General features: G+C 47.5%; 1 protein-coding gene and 1 long non-coding RNA gene across 4 annotated transcripts; one reads left to right on the top strand and one right to left on the bottom strand.

Annotated features, from left to right (window-relative positions):
• Positions 1-2,308: 2,308 nt before the first annotated feature.
• LOC127093624 (uncharacterized) lies at positions 2,309-6,078 on the bottom strand. The gene is made up of 2 exons (XM_051032566.1): positions 3,431-6,078; positions 2,309-2,792 (listed from the first exon to the last, which is right to left on the bottom strand). The coding sequence occupies exons 1-2, from the start codon at positions 6,076-6,078 to the stop codon at positions 2,309-2,311; spliced, it is 3,132 nt and encodes a 1,043-aa protein (XP_050888523.1).
• A 6,487-nt stretch (positions 6,079-12,565) lies between these two features.
• LOC127092032 (uncharacterized) lies at positions 12,566-14,304 on the top strand. Of its 3 annotated transcripts, XR_007792065.1 has the most exons (3): positions 12,566-13,684; positions 13,772-13,824; positions 13,954-14,304. It is a non-coding gene; the product is annotated as an uncharacterized LOC127092032 (long non-coding RNA). The 3 variants fall into 3 exon arrangements; XR_007792064.1 differs by having other exon boundaries at positions 13,772-14,304; XR_007792066.1 differs by having other exon boundaries at positions 13,753-14,304.
• The last annotated feature ends 494 nt before the right edge of the window (positions 14,305-14,798 follow it).

The raw sequence follows: 14,798 nt of genomic DNA, 5'->3' as shown, positions 1-14,798 counted from the left end.
AGAAGACCGCATTTGTCATCATTTCCCGGGGAAGCAGTTCACCATGTATGAATTTGCTTTTCGTGAGGCGGGGATTAGACTGCCCTTCAGCTCCTTCCAGATGTCGGTCTTCAAGTGGCTCCGGCTGGCGCCGTCCCAACTACATCCTAATGCTCTCGCATTTATGCGGGCATTCGAGTTAGTTTGCCAGTTCCTCGGCATTGGTTGCACCCGGGCTCTCTTCTTCCACGTTTTCCATCTCCAGAGGTCCGGTTCCCGTGGTCGCCACAGTTGGGTTTCTTTCAAGCAGCCCGTGCGTCTGTTCAAGACGTACGAGGATTCTGTTCGCCATTTCAAAAGCCGGTGGTACGTGGTGATGCCGATTACCCGGGCTGCCCTTCACTCTCTCTACTACTATCAACGGGAACCCAACGGGGAGGAGACGCTGATGTCGAAGATACCGCTGAGGTGGCAGCGTGATCATTTCGATCTCTCCACAGCGCATTACCGGGTCAAGTACGCGATGCTCGGCGAGGAGGATAGGCTCGCGTACAAGAAGCTGGTCGATTACGTGCAGAGCTTCAGCTTGGCGTTCTGGGCGAATCGACAGGGCGTGCCCTACCTGGATGAGGCCGGGGAGCTAATCACCGAGACGCGTTATATCAATACGAAGGCTCTGCTCGAGTGTGATACCGAGGAGGAAGCTCTGGCGTTATTGAGTAGGCAGACTTTGTTTAGCCTTTTATTTCTGTTTATGACTTCGGTCGCTAATGTTTGTGTGTAATTTATTTGCAGGTGCCATGCCCAATGCTCGTGATCGGGTGCTGAAGCTAGCGAATCAGGTCGGCGCTCCTGACCGGGTGCCCAAGAAGAAGAAGAAAACTGCGGCCCGTGTCTCGGAGACTGTTGGCGATGCCGGGGTCGGTCCCTCGCAGGCGGCGAGCGTGATTCCTTCCTCTCCTCCTCGGCTTAACCCGATCAACATTCCTGATAGCAGCCCGTCGCCAGCGGCTTCTCCCCTCCATAAACGGAAGCGTCCGGCTGGGGCCCTTACCAGGTCGTCTCCAGGAAGTCCGAACGGACCGGGGAGCTATCTTCTACCTCCCTGCTATGTGGAACGGTCGTTCTTCAAGGCCGAGGAGTCGATTGTCGTGCCCGCGCCTGAGGCCAAGGCTATTCTGGACCAGGATGCTGCTGTTCGGAGAAAAGATCTGGCCAGGGATATTGCTGCTGTCATCCGGGTGATGGAGACGGCCATGGTTTTGACCGACACTTCGGTCTCCACTGCCTCGCTGGAGGGTGCCCTTTTGCAGGTCCGGGGAGAAGGAAAATTATCTAAAGATCTGTCGGACTACAAAGAAGAGCATCAGCTACAGGAAGGGCTGAGCCGGAAGCTGGAGGAGGTGGAGAAGGAGAGGGACCAGTTGAAGGCTGCGACGGCGAGCTTGGAAGAGCAGGTGGCCGACCATCAGAAGCTGACCGAGGACAACGCTGGCTTACGGGCTCAGGTTGCGTTTCTCGAGGGAAAGGTCCGTCCCTGGCAGATGAGACCGAGGAGGAACGCGCCTTGGTTCGCGCGGTGAGTTGCTAGGGCATATTCGGACTCTCAACCAAGATCTCGTGGCCTGCTTCAAAGAGGGTTTCGACAATGCTGTGGAGCAGCTCGGGCTTCTGAACCCTGAGTTGGTGACGGCAGGGTCGGCCTATAACTACTGCGTCCGGGATGGTGAGATTGTCTGCCCGTTTGAAGTGGAGGAGGAGCTGGGGGGGAGAAGAAGAAGAAGAAGAAGAGGATGAAGAGGTGCTCCGAGCGGAGTCTTAGTTTATCTGTTTTTCTTTGATTCTAGTTATCATGGCCTGCGTGCCTTATGTATTTTGGCCTTCGGGCGTTGTAATATGGCCTTCGGGCGTACTTGGCTTCGGCCACTCTTATCGTTTTAATGTATGATATTTTCGTTATCATTCATTGTGCTCGTTTGTGTCTGATACTTGTTTGTATGAATTCGTACTCTGCTCGACTTTGTTAATCTCCTCGGTTTAGGGAACCGACGAAGTGTCGGGCTTTGTGCCCGTGGGTATCGAAGCCCGGGTCCGTTGTTCGAACCCTGGTCCCGAGGCTTGGGTCCTCCCATCGCGAGCTGGGTGCCCTGCCAGTCTTGGTACTTCGACGTTGAGCCTTGGTCAAGATCCCAACCGTCGGGGAGGGTTGTGTTTGTTATGTGACCCCGGATCGTTCCCGGGTCTCGTGGTTCCTCCCTGGGGTTTTGGGGACGAAGAGCGTGGTCGTACCTGCCACGTCTCCCCGTGGTGTATTTAGCTGTAATATTGTCTAAGTTTTTCTGCGTTCCATGGTCGAGCGAGTTGTTCTCCTTGTAGGTTTTCTAGGTAATAGGCCCCGTTGCTCGTTTGTCGCGGACGCGGTAAGGGCCTTCCCAGTTGGCCGCCAGTTGCCCTCTCTCGGGTTTTTCTGGTTTCTTCTGAGGACCAGGGTGCCGACCTGGAACTCTCTTTTTATGACTTTCGCGTCATGGCGTAGTGCTATCTTTTGTTTGAGGGTTGTTTCCCGGAGAGCTGCTTCGGAACGTATCTCCTCGACTAGGTCGAGCTCGGCTCTAAGGGTTTCATCGTTCATTTCCTCGTCTAGGGGCTCCTCTGTCCTCCTTGTTGGCGTCCGTATCTCCACCGGGATGACTGCCTCGGTGCCGTAAGTTAGTCGGAACGGGGTTTCCCCGGTGGTAGAATGTGGTGTCGTGCGGTAGGCCCATAGGACGCTATGTAGCTCCTCGACCCATGCCCTCTTTGCCTCGCCGAGTCTGCGTTTGAGGCCACGTAAGATTACCCTGTTGGCCGCCTCTGCCTGCCCGTTCGTCTGCGGATGCTCGACAGACGTGAAATGCTGTGTGGTGCCCAGGCTGGCGATGAAGTCCTGGAATCCTCCGTCCGTGAACTGTGTCCCGTTGTCTGTGACAAGTGCCTGGGGTATACCGAACCGAGCGAGGATGTTGCGTTTGAAGAACCGGAGAATGTTCTGCGCGGTTATTTTAGCCAGTGCCTCCGCCTCGATCCATTTGGTGAAGTAATCACCCCGACGATGAGGTATTTATTCTGATATGATCCGGTGACGAAGGGTCCGAGGATGTCCATGCCCCACCACGCGAAGGGCCATGGGGAAGACAGTGATTTGAGGTCGTTCGGGGGTGCGAGGTGCATGTCGGCATGTCGTTGGCATTTGTCACATCTTTTGACGTGCTCTTTCGAATCGTTTTGCATGGTCGGCCAGTAGTAGCCTGCTCGAAGGGCTTTTCGTGCGAGCGATCGTCCGCCGAGGTGTTGAGCGTTAATTCCCCGGTGTATCTCTCCAAGTATGTCGGGGACTTTCTCTTCCTCGACGCATTTGAGTAGTGGGATGGAGAATCCTCTCCGGTAGAGTTTGCCTTCGAGGAGTACGTACGAGCATGCGCGTCGTTTGACAGTGGTCGCCTCTTTCGGGTCAGCCGGGAGTTCGTCTCGTGTGAGGTAATTGTAGATGGGTGTCATCCAACAGTGGGCATCTCCAATAGCGTTGACCTCGAGTGGAGGCGGTAGTTTGTCGATGCTGGGCCGCGGGAGAATTTCTTGGATTACTGATTTATTCCCACCCTTTTTCCTCGTGCTGGCTAGTTTCGAGAGAACGTCTGCTCGAGTGTTGTGCTCGCGGGGTATGTGTTGAACTTCCCATTTTTCAAATCTATCAAGTTTTTCTTTGACGAGGGACAAGTACCCGAGGAGGTTGTCGTTCTTGGTTTGGTATTCTCCTCGCACTTGTGAGGCCACGAGCTGGGAGTCGGTGGATATTTTTACCTCTTTTGCTCCCAGGTCCTCGGCTAACCTCAGGCCTGCGAGGAAGGCTTCGTATTCGGCTTGGTTGTTTGATGTTGGGAACGCTAGCGCTAACGATACCTCTATCAGGATCCCTTCTTCATTTTCGAGGATGATCCCGGCCCCGCTGCCTGATGTGCTAGAGGCGCCATCGACGAAGATCGTCCATTTGTGGGCGCTTTCTGCTGGAGTCGGGCAGTGGGTCATCTCCGCGACGAAGTCGGCCAGCGCCTGAGCTTTCAAGGCTTTCCTACTTTCGTATTGTATGTCGAATTCGGAGAGTTCTAGTGACCACTTGAGCATCCTCCCGGCCATATCCGGGCGCCCGAGCAGCTGTTTGATTGGCTGATCGGTCCTCACCTTTATCGTGTGTGCGAGGAAATAATATCGTAGTCTCCTCGCTGCGTTGATGAGGGCCAGGGCGACCTTTTCGATTTGCTGATATCGGAGCTCGGGACCTTGGAGTGCTTTACTCGTAAAATAGATGGGCTTTTGTCCTTCGTCGGTTTCTCTTATTAGAACGGCGCTGACGGCCTCGGTCGCCACGGATAGGTATAAGTATAGGGTTTCCTTTTCTGATGGCCGTGACAAGACCGGGGGTTGGGACAGAACCTTCTTTAGATGGAGTAGCGCTTGCTCGCATTCGTCGGTCCAGTCGAAGGTAGCCTCTTTGCGAAGGAGTCTGAAGAATGGCAATGCGTGCTGGGCGGACTTGGCGATGAAACGGGAGAGTGAGGCGAGCACTCCATTGAGTGACTGGATCGATTTTTTGGTTTTCGGGGTCGGAAACTCCGAGAATGCCCGGCATTTGTCGGGGTTGGCCTCGATCCCTCTTTCGGTGAGATAGAAACCGAGGAACTTGCCTGCCCGGACTCCGAACGTGCATTTCTCGGGGTTGAACCTCATTTTACACTGTCTCGCCTGTTCGAATACCTTCGTAAGGTGTCGAGCATGGGTTATTTCCTCGTGTGATTTGACGATCATGTCGTCCATGTATACTTCGAGCATGTCCCCTATTTCGTCCTTGAAGACTTTGTTCATCATGCGTTGGTATGTAGCGCCAGCGTTCTTGAGCCCGAACGGCATCACGTTGTAATAGTAGTTGCCCGTTGGGGTCATGAACGCTGTGTGTTTCTTGTCTGCGGGCGACATAGGGATCTGGTTGTATCCACTATATGCGTCCATGAAGGACAAGAGTTTAAAACCTGCAGAGTTGTCAACGAGCGAGTCTATATTAGGGAGGGGGAAAGCATCTTTCGGGCAAGCCCTATTAAGATCAGTATAATCAACACACATACGCCATTTTCCATTATTTTTCTTAACGAGGACTACATTAGAGAGCCAGGTTGTGTACTGGGCTTCAGAAATAAAATTTGCCTCTAAGAGGTCTTTTACAGCTCGCTCGGCAGCCTCTGCCTTTTCGGGCGATTGCTTGCGTCTACGCTGTGCTATGGGCTTGGCTGCCCGGTCTACAGCTAGCTTATGACACGCGATCTCGGGGTCCAGCCCGGGCATTTCTGCGGCATTCCACGCGAAGAGGTCGGAGTTCTCTTTGAGGCATGCTACTAGCTCTTCTCTTGTTTCCTCGGGTAGTCCCTTACCTATCTTCACCGTCCTTTCCGGATCGTCCCCAAGAGGAATGAGTTCGAACTCCCCGTCGGGGATTGGTCGGACCGGGTGTTCGAGAGAGCGTTCCTTGGGGAACCTCCCCTCTTCGGTCTCGTCCAGCCCGACGCGACAGTCGAGGTCGATGGCGTTGACTCCTCGGGCGGGATCCTCGGTCTTGAGTTTTTTGTTGTTGCAGTTGCTCTTCGTGCTGACTACGGCCTGTCCTTTTACTGCGGCGTCGTAGCATCGCCGGGCTGCTTCGATGTCACCATGGATGGTGACCACACGTCCCAATTTGGTGTAGTATTTCATCTTCAGGTGGACGGTGGATGGGACCGCAGTGAGTTCGGCCAGTGTCGGGCGTCCAAAGATGCAATTGTAGAGAGACGGACAGTCTACGACCAGGAATTGGATTTTGACTTCCCTGGCCGTTTCTTGTTCGCCGAAAGTGACGAGGAGCTCAACATATCCCCACGGTCTGGTTGTTGCTCCGTTGAATCCTTGGAGATCTGATCCGACGTAGGGGGCTAAGTTGGTCTTGTCTAGCTTCAGAGTCTTGAAGAGGTGGACGTACATGATATCCACTGAGCTGCCTTCGTCGACCAGGATGCGTCGTACGTCGAATCGGGCCATCTTTGCTCTAATCAATAGTGGGATGGCCGAGTTCGGGGATCCGCCCGGGAGTTCCTCCAGGAAGAAGGATATTGGGTTGGATTTTCCCCGGTATTTTGTCAATGTCGCTTTCTGCTCGGGGGCAGTCAGTAGGAGTTCGTCGAACTTGCGTTTGACGGAGAGGGCCGCGGATTCCCCGTTAGTTCCTCCTCCTGATATCACCAGTGTGGTAGGGAAGTCTTCCCAGGGGCTGAGTGCAGTGATCTTGCCCTCGGGCAATGGTCGGGGGGGAAGAAATCTTCCGGTCGTGACACGCAGAGGGCCACTTGATAGGGAGAGTTGTCGGGGGGTGTGTTTTCCCGGGGTCTCTTCTTCTCTGGCTCGTCGTGTCTGGGAGCTTCGTTCTTCCTCGTGTACTGCTTCAGGTGCCCTTCTTGGATTAAAATTTCAATCGCATCTTTCAGGTGGACGCAGTCTTCGGTCACGTGCCCGTGACTTCTGTGGAACCGGCAGTAGTACTTTGATTTGTCGGTGTGGGGCGTTGGTGCAGACGGTTTTGGGAACCTGACCCTGCCCTGCTTAAATTCAGAGTTGATACATTCTGCGAGGATACGCTCTCGAGGAGCTGTCAGTAAGGTGTACTCGCTATATCTGCCCGCGGGGCCTCTTCCTTCCCGGAGCTCGCGAGGTCTTTCTTCTCTTCGTCTGTCTCCGTTGCGACGGGAAATGCTCGTGTCCTCGCGTTTTGAGTGCTCGGTCTCCCCAGCGTTACGTCCGCTGCGGGCATTGTGTGCCACCTGCTTTTCCTCGTATCTGATGTAGGCCTGGGCTTTATGCAGGAGCTCGTTTAAGGTGCGGGGAGGCTCGATCCCTACGGCTCTGCTAAGTTCACTGCCGGGTAAGAGACCTCTCTCGAGGAGATACTTCTTCATGTGCTCGGTGGTATCTACCTCGACAGCTTCCTGGTTGAATCGCTCGATGTATGAGCGCAGTGTTTCATTCTTCTTCTGCACTATGGCTTCAAGGGTCGCCTCAGTCTTGGGGTGACGACGGGAAGCTGTAAAGTGCCGGGTGAACATGGACCTCATGACTCTCCATGACGTGATGGACTCAGGGGCCAAGCTTTTGTACCAGGCCATGGCCCCTTTCCTGAGGGTCGTTGAGAACAGTCGGCATTTGAGGTGCCCGGTTATATCATTGCGGTAGTCGAGCATCGCGTTGACGTTGTCGACGTGATCGTCGGGATCTGTAGTCCCGTCGTACACAGCTAGGTTTGGCGGTTTCTCCATGCCTTTGGGGAGCGGGGCTTCCATTATTGCCCGAGATAGGGGGCAATGCAAATCTTCCTCGTCGCTCCTTAAGGGAGACAGTTCGTTGTTGTCGGGGCTGTGCCCGCGCCTTGGTGATGTTCTCGCTCGACCACCGTCACGATGGGCGCGTGCCCTGTTGGCGTGGGGTTCGGGAGAGCGACGTCCTCGCTTCTTCGTTGGCTCCGAACGTTGTTGTATCCTACTCACCGGCTGGGGCCGGGCCTCTTGTCGTTCGGCTTCGAGGGCCATGATTCGTTCGTGCTGCTGGTGGAGCATAGAACCGGCTTGATTGAGGGCATTCACCATGGCAATCATTACGGCGTCTCCTTCAACGGGAACGGGAATGGGATGAAATGTCTCTGCCCCTAAATTGTGGGCGTGAGAGGCATCTCCGTTGTTTTGGGGCTCTGGAGACGGGGTGGATGGATGACCGTCCCGAACGTCCGCTTCATGGGATGGCGGGCCGTCGTCCATGTTGTAGTTGACGAGGGGACGGCTGTGATCGCTATGTTGTTCTCCGGCCATGTTGGAAGGACAGAAATAAATGAGCTTTTGATCCTCGTTTGATGAAGATGGGGATAGCTAGTTCCCACAGACGGCGCCACTGATCTCACCTGATCAGGAGGGCCTTCCACGGTCTTGGTTAATGGGCCGGAGAATGAAATGAGAGGGGGGTGTACCTGCAAGGTGCTCCAATGCTTAAGTCAGAAAAGGTACAGAATGAGGTTATCAGAGTGTGAGTTAGAATACCTGCCCCTTTGCCATGAAAGGGGTATTTATAGTGAGCCCCCAGCGCTGGGCCAAGGCTCCTAATGGGCTGGATTAGCTAGGCCCAAGGAGGAGCTGCCAGGGGACGCGTAAGAAGCGTTAAGACCTAGACCAAAGTCTGCCCCCTGGTCCAACTGCCCCTATCCCTAAGGCGACAATATAGGGGAGTTGGGTGACGTGGTGCGTGGGATGCCGTTAGGGCTCTGCCCGACACAACTGAGGTGCCCGCGACGTGGGTTGACGGTGAGTGGATGGAGATCGTATGAGGAGGACCCGCTCGCTGTCCGACACGTGTTTAGGGGGCTGAGGAGACGTTCGTCGGGCGGACTGTCGTCCACCTGACGTGTCCTCGTGGTCGTGTGGACATGGCCGTTTGGACGTGGGCTTGGCGAGCATTGGGCCGTGCCGTGCCTAGGGTCATGGCCCAGTCCGGAACATATATATATATATATATATATATATATATATATATATATATATATAATATATATATATATATATATATATATATATATATATATATATTATATATATATTAAGGTTTTGTTTTTTTAAAAACATAGTGGGGGCATAGTATCCTTTTTATATATATTACTCATGTATAATGCACAAGAATTAATAAATAAAATTGAATATAAGTTAAGTTTTATAAGACATAATAATTTTTATATCTTAAACCTTATTTTCCCGATTTTAAGCAAAAATTTAAGTTTTCAATTCATTGAATACTTAATGTATTTCATCGATATATAGTTCACATACATCTATGATGCAATATATCTAAAAAGTAAAATTTTATTTGTAGAAGAAATTACAACGACTCCCTAACTGACAACTTTTATTTTCAAGAAAAAAGTAACTTAGGAAAATGGATACAAGAAATACTAAATACTCAAACATAAATGTTAAATTTATGAAATGAAAATATTAATTTGAATATAAGCAGGATATTTTATTAAAGCAAAATATTATTTTTTTAAAAACTAGTTTAGTATAAAAATGATATGCACCTAGAAAAAGTTAAATAGTGCCATGGGTAACTAGTTGATGATTGACAAGTGTGCTCAGTTTTCTGTCTCAATCATTCTAAGGCAAAAATTTGATCACTACCCCATCTTTCTTGATTTTTACACTCTTACGGTTAGGGTTGCTTCCCACTTTAAATTTTTTAAGATGGGTGTAGTATCCTAAAATTTGCTCTCCATTTTTACTTTTTATCTAACCCATAATCTGAGATCCATCTAACCTCATTCATGTCTCATGCATATTCATCCTCATTCATTCATGGTTAACATTTACTAAAAAACATCATAGATTCAAGGTTTTTGGTTAACAAAATAGATTGGATTGGAAAGTTTGGTATTGCTCATCCTATGGGCTGCAACCCTAATTCTTGATGTTGAAGGATCATGTGCTTGACTTTATGGATGTCTAGCATTGACTTCTAAACCCTAATTGCGGGCCTGTGGTCTGAGGTGTAGCATGTGGAGCTTTGTATGGTGTTTGAAACCCCAATCAGGGATAGTTGCTGCATGAGTGCCATGTTGGTTGACTATTGAACTTGGTATTCCTCAAAACCCTAGCTATCGATCTAGGATGTTTGTAAATAACGTGCCTCGCTTTGAGGTGTTGGAAACTTTAACCATAGTTCATGATATTGGTGTATTACTTATGTTGACTTTTCACCTGGCTTGAGATTTTTAGTTGTGGCTTGACATTGTGATCTTGACCTGACTCAAACCCTAATCTCATGTGGTCTTTCACTCAGTGTGTCACACTCAGCATCATGTGCTTGGTCCATCCATTTTGTTCCCTTGGTATTTGAGTCTATTAGTTATAATCCCAGTCCTTAGTCCCATAACTTTCATCCCCCTTCACTCATTCACTTGATCATGGTCATGCCACTATTGTTTGGTCCATATGTTCGTGTCTCACGCTTCCATGTATTAGTTATAGATCTCGGGTTTGAGTTTTTGGTCGTGTTCATGTATTGAGTCAAGTTATTTTCATTCAATTGGCCAATTCCATTCATTTTCATCCCTAAAATATTCATTACGTGCACAAAGAGGGTGAAAAAAAGGTGTATTACATTGCAAAAACTCATTTTTGGAAGTTTTAGCCCTGTGAGTCGACTCATGACTCGGCGTAAAACCTTTAGGTCTGAACAGGTCGACCCACATGTCGACTCAATTCTGGGAAACTTGAGTGAGTCGACTCATTCTTTCTTCCAGTCGACTCATTCTCCTTTTTTCTTTGAACCATTTTCCCTCGGGTCCGAACAGGTCGAGTCAATTCTCGGGAATCCTAGTTGAGTCGACTCACCCGTGCCTTGCGTCGACTTATTTCCAGTTTTCCTTTGATTCATTTTTCCGTGGGTCAGGACAGGTCGACTCCCATGTCAACTCAACCCTGGGAAAAATTCTGTTTGAGTCGACTCATTCCATGTTTGAGTCGACTCATTCCCAGTTTGAGTCGACACATAGCTTGTTTTGCAGGATTTTTGCACTACTAATGTGAGAAGGGAACTTTTGGGTTGAAACTTGATCCTTCATCATTGAAGTTAGCCAAGGCTTGCCATCCAAGACAAGTATGCACACCTGCATGAACACAGGGAAAATCGTGAGCACTCGACAACACTCCAAGGTTCGTTACGACATCAAGCTTCAACCGCATGCATTTTGAACACAATAAATCTGTAGCAAAATTCACAAACACTTGAACCCGCACAAACATAACATATCCCAAAATCACTCTTGCACGATGGTCTCTACGCGAAAAATACAGAGTCGCCATCGATGTTTATTTATTCCAAAGGAATGTGAAAATATCGAGAAAACCCCAAAGTATGGTCGTCGCAACCACAAACAGGTTCGAAAGTCGGTTATGCAAAGGGAAGGTATTATCACCCCTCACATTCATGGTATTCCATGGGAACCATATAGGATGTTTGCGCTTATGTGTGTATTGTTTATCGAATGTTTGCTTGCCAAAGGTTTGCGGAGTAGATGTAGATTTTAAATTAGTGTGCTCGCCAAGGATTGGGTCCTTGTGCCTAGGTATGCCCACTTGTTGAAGTGGGAAATCATAGCTTTCGTAGTTCGTGGGTTTGAAATTGTTTATTGGTTTTGTTGATTTTGTCGCCCTAAGGCTCAAACAAAAGGTTTGAATGTGTTGAATTGCTTTTAAGTTTTGAAGAAAGTGTTATTGATTTCGAATCGCACTAAAGACTATGGGTAAAGGTGAATACCTCAAACTACCAAGCCAAACGTCTCGTGTTCGAAGCATTCCGAATGAGTGTAGGAAAGCTCTAGTCTCATCCCTTCTTTATCGCTTAAGGCTCGTGACGTACGATCCTAATCGCCATTTATTGTGTTTTTGAATTTGATTTAGAAAAAGACCGCTTGACGTAGGATCAAGGGTTTGATTAGTGTTTTTGTTTTAAGAAAAGACCGCTTGACATTGGATCAAGGGTTTGATTATCGATTGTGGAATGATGAATACTCTTAATGCCTAAGGAGTAACTAATCAAGCAATAAAATAAAGCAAGTAAAAGCGTACATCGGAAAAGGGAGGGGGTACATGTAAAGTACAAGGGAGTGCAGGAAATAAAAGGTCTCATTGTCAGGTAGCCCAAGAGAAAGTCGTATGCGTCCAATTGTGTCCTAAACTAATAGTTGGATAATGAAAATACAAATCAAGTCTCCCTTGGTTAGTGCCATGAATGCATTCCATTCTTGCAATAAAAGATTACAAGTCCTCGGAAACTCCAAGTTGCATAGGTCAATCACACAAGTCCAAGTTCAAATGCAAGGGTCCTAATAGAAATCTCTGAATCCATTGTCCAAAGTCCTTTCCATGCTAAGGGAATTATCTTATTTTGTATTTTTTATGTCTTTGCCACTTTAAGTCCATTTTCAGGATGAGATGAAGGATAATGAATGTACAATATGATAAAATGCAAAGCATATAAGGAAAATGACAGAAATTAAATTGCTAGGAGCGGAAATTAAAAGTTAGAAGCGGAAAGGTAAAGAGTTAGAAGTTAGGTGCATGAATTAAAAATTAGAGTTAATTGTTAGATGTTAGATCAAGATTAATCAAAATCAAAATGGAATTAATAAGAAAATTGCAATCAAATATTAAATCTTAACCAAATTTCTAATGTTAAGCAATTAACAAAATTAAAATTCGAGTTATCAAACAAACTACCAATTCTAAACTATTAACAAATCAATTCAAAAATTAATCCCATTATCTAAAACTCTAAACAAATCATCCAATTATCAATTCTAATTAACAAATCAATTAAAAAAATCATTAATCCAATTATGTGAAATTCTAAACAAATCATCCAATTGTCAATTCAATTATCCAAAAAACAGCACGATTAATATCCTAATTCACGATTAATCTAGATAATCCAAATTAAGTCCTAATTAACCAATAATGAAATTCAAATCAACTCAGTATGGGCTCAAAATCCAGCTAGGCCCATAAAAGGAGGGTTTAAGGACAGTGGAGTAATTATGGACAGCCAGAACCAATGGCCCTAGCGGAGGTAACTAAAACCAAACCGCGGGGGTGTACGGACAAACAAGGTGCAGTGAGAAGCAAATCAGCTTCATTGGGCTCTGGTGAAGCGCCTAAGCCCACACAAGAAAAACACCATGCCGTGAAGTTCAAATTTCTCTTCCTCACGTCCACTCTGTGGTTCATTTGAAGAAGCGAAGCACAATGAACCTAACCGCGCAGACTTCCGTCGCCGGTTGCGGTTCAAAACTGACGAAACCACTTGCACCACTACTCGGCCTCCCTCTTTTCCAATCGCAATGGAAGACGCTCATCCACCTAAACAAACAAAGTTGCGGTGGATTCCCTGATGGAATACAAATCCACTGGCGAACAAAAATGGGCGGAGATTCAACCAAGCACAACACTACCGCACTTGAATCAAATATGCGAAGCAATGGAATTCTTACCGGCAGATTCGAATCTTAGGTATTTTATAGTTCCGGCTCTCCGATCCTCTCTCCTTATCTCGTCCGTCTCCGATTTCAGTCGTGTGAGATTTTGCTTATGATGTGACTTACTGCTCTAGTCGTGACAGGTCGTGATTTGAGGCGCAGGGATTGCTACGGTACGATTCGTGAGTGGAGAAACTGTATGGTTAACGGTGTCGGTGTTGTTGCGGTTCTCGCGGTAAGAAGGAGGAAGAAAGGCGTTTGAAGCGGAAGTCTATGGAAGCTGGTTACGACGGTGATCGATGCGCGCGTTGAATCGTGGTGGAGACGGTGGTGGAATTTCAACGAAGGCAATGGAGGTTGGAGTATGAGCTGCATCGGATTTTTTTCAAGTAGAAGTTTCATCGCGAGCTCAAGAGTTTATATAGAACTCTCAATTGGTAGTTGGATCCATCTTTGTCGTTTCTGCATTTCCTTTCCGTTTTGATTGTCGTCGTTTGGCATTTGTATGCATTTTACGCACGTGCTGGTGTTGGCTTGAATCACTTGGGTCGGTTGCTGCAGTTTCTACTGCGTTCTATTACTGCGGTAAGTTTTTCACTTGGGTCGTTTTACGTCTTTCTTCTGTTTCCGTTTCTCTTATTTTCCTGCTGCAGCTTTGGCTTTAATTTGCAGCTTGCGTTTGGAATTGTCCTTGGATCATGAAGCTTGTTACAACTGCGTTTTGAGTAAGCAGCGTTTGTTTTCCATTTGTGGCTCACGTATTCTGCTGCCGTTTGACCTTGGATGTGGTCGTTTTGATTTCGTATCCTGCATTTCACTGCAATTCTGTTTCCATTTTGGTGCTTTTGGTGCAGCTTACAACTCTGTTTCGGCGTTTGGCTTTCACTTGTCCGTCGTTGGATTCGCTGCACATTTGTTGTTTCACGTTCATTTTGGCTTGTAAGCAGCTTCGTGAGTAGCAACTGATACCGTGCGTCTTGTTGTTTTGCTGCAGCTGATGGTAGCAGCTTTTTGCAGCTGGGTTTGTACGCGTTTTGTGCTTCACACGGTTCAAGTCACGGCTGTTGTACATTTTGGAACTGTTGGCTCTGCGTTCTCACTTGCAGCAGCTTTATTCATTTTCTATTTTATTTCCATGTTGTACCTTTCCTATCTCATTGGGACAATGGATCAACTAAATTAAAAATGCTAATAGATTTGGTTTATTATGGTGGTTAATGGGTCGTAAATGGGATTGGTTAAGGGTTTTAATGGGTATAATGAATTGGATATGTAAAAAAAATGGACAAAAATGGGCAAATGGATTTAATAAAAGGATATCTGGATTTGATAAATGGATAAAAAGGAAATGGGCTTACACCAAAACAAGAGAAGTGGACCTACTCATTCTAACGACCACGGCCCATCAAAAGAAATCAAAAAATAGTTCTATCAATAAAGAGTGGAATTCTAAAATCAAATTCGAACTTAAAGGATAAAAAAAATTATGATTTCCAGAGTCAACTTTCTAAAAAATGATGAAAAGTATTCTAAAATCGATTATAAACCTCAAAAGTCAGTTTGAAAAGAAATTACTACACGATGATAGAACGATGAATGAAAGGACACCATGTAAATCGGATTGAACCGTGGTTGAAATGAATGAATACTTGCAATAAGAGACACGTAACCAAGGATTATACTGCCGATTTAAATGGAC

This window comes from Lathyrus oleraceus, chromosome 6 (assembly GCF_024323335.1).
Source record: "Lathyrus oleraceus cultivar Zhongwan6 chromosome 6, CAAS_Psat_ZW6_1.0, whole genome shotgun sequence".
Lineage (NCBI taxonomy): Eukaryota > Viridiplantae > Streptophyta > Magnoliopsida > Fabales > Fabaceae > Lathyrus > Lathyrus oleraceus.
Note: the sequence above shows the minus strand (reverse complement) of the source record. Positions and strands in the feature narration are given on the sequence as shown.

Coding starts and splice junctions, on each gene's coding strand:
- LOC127093624 (XM_051032566.1), bottom strand. CDS start 6,078: ATGGCCCGATTCGACGTACGACGCATCCTGGTCGACGAAGGCAGCTCA. Junction 2,793..3,430: donor GTCAAACGACGCGCATGCTC/GTACGTACTCCT, acceptor CCTCAAACGCAG/ACTCGGCGAGGCAAAGAGGG.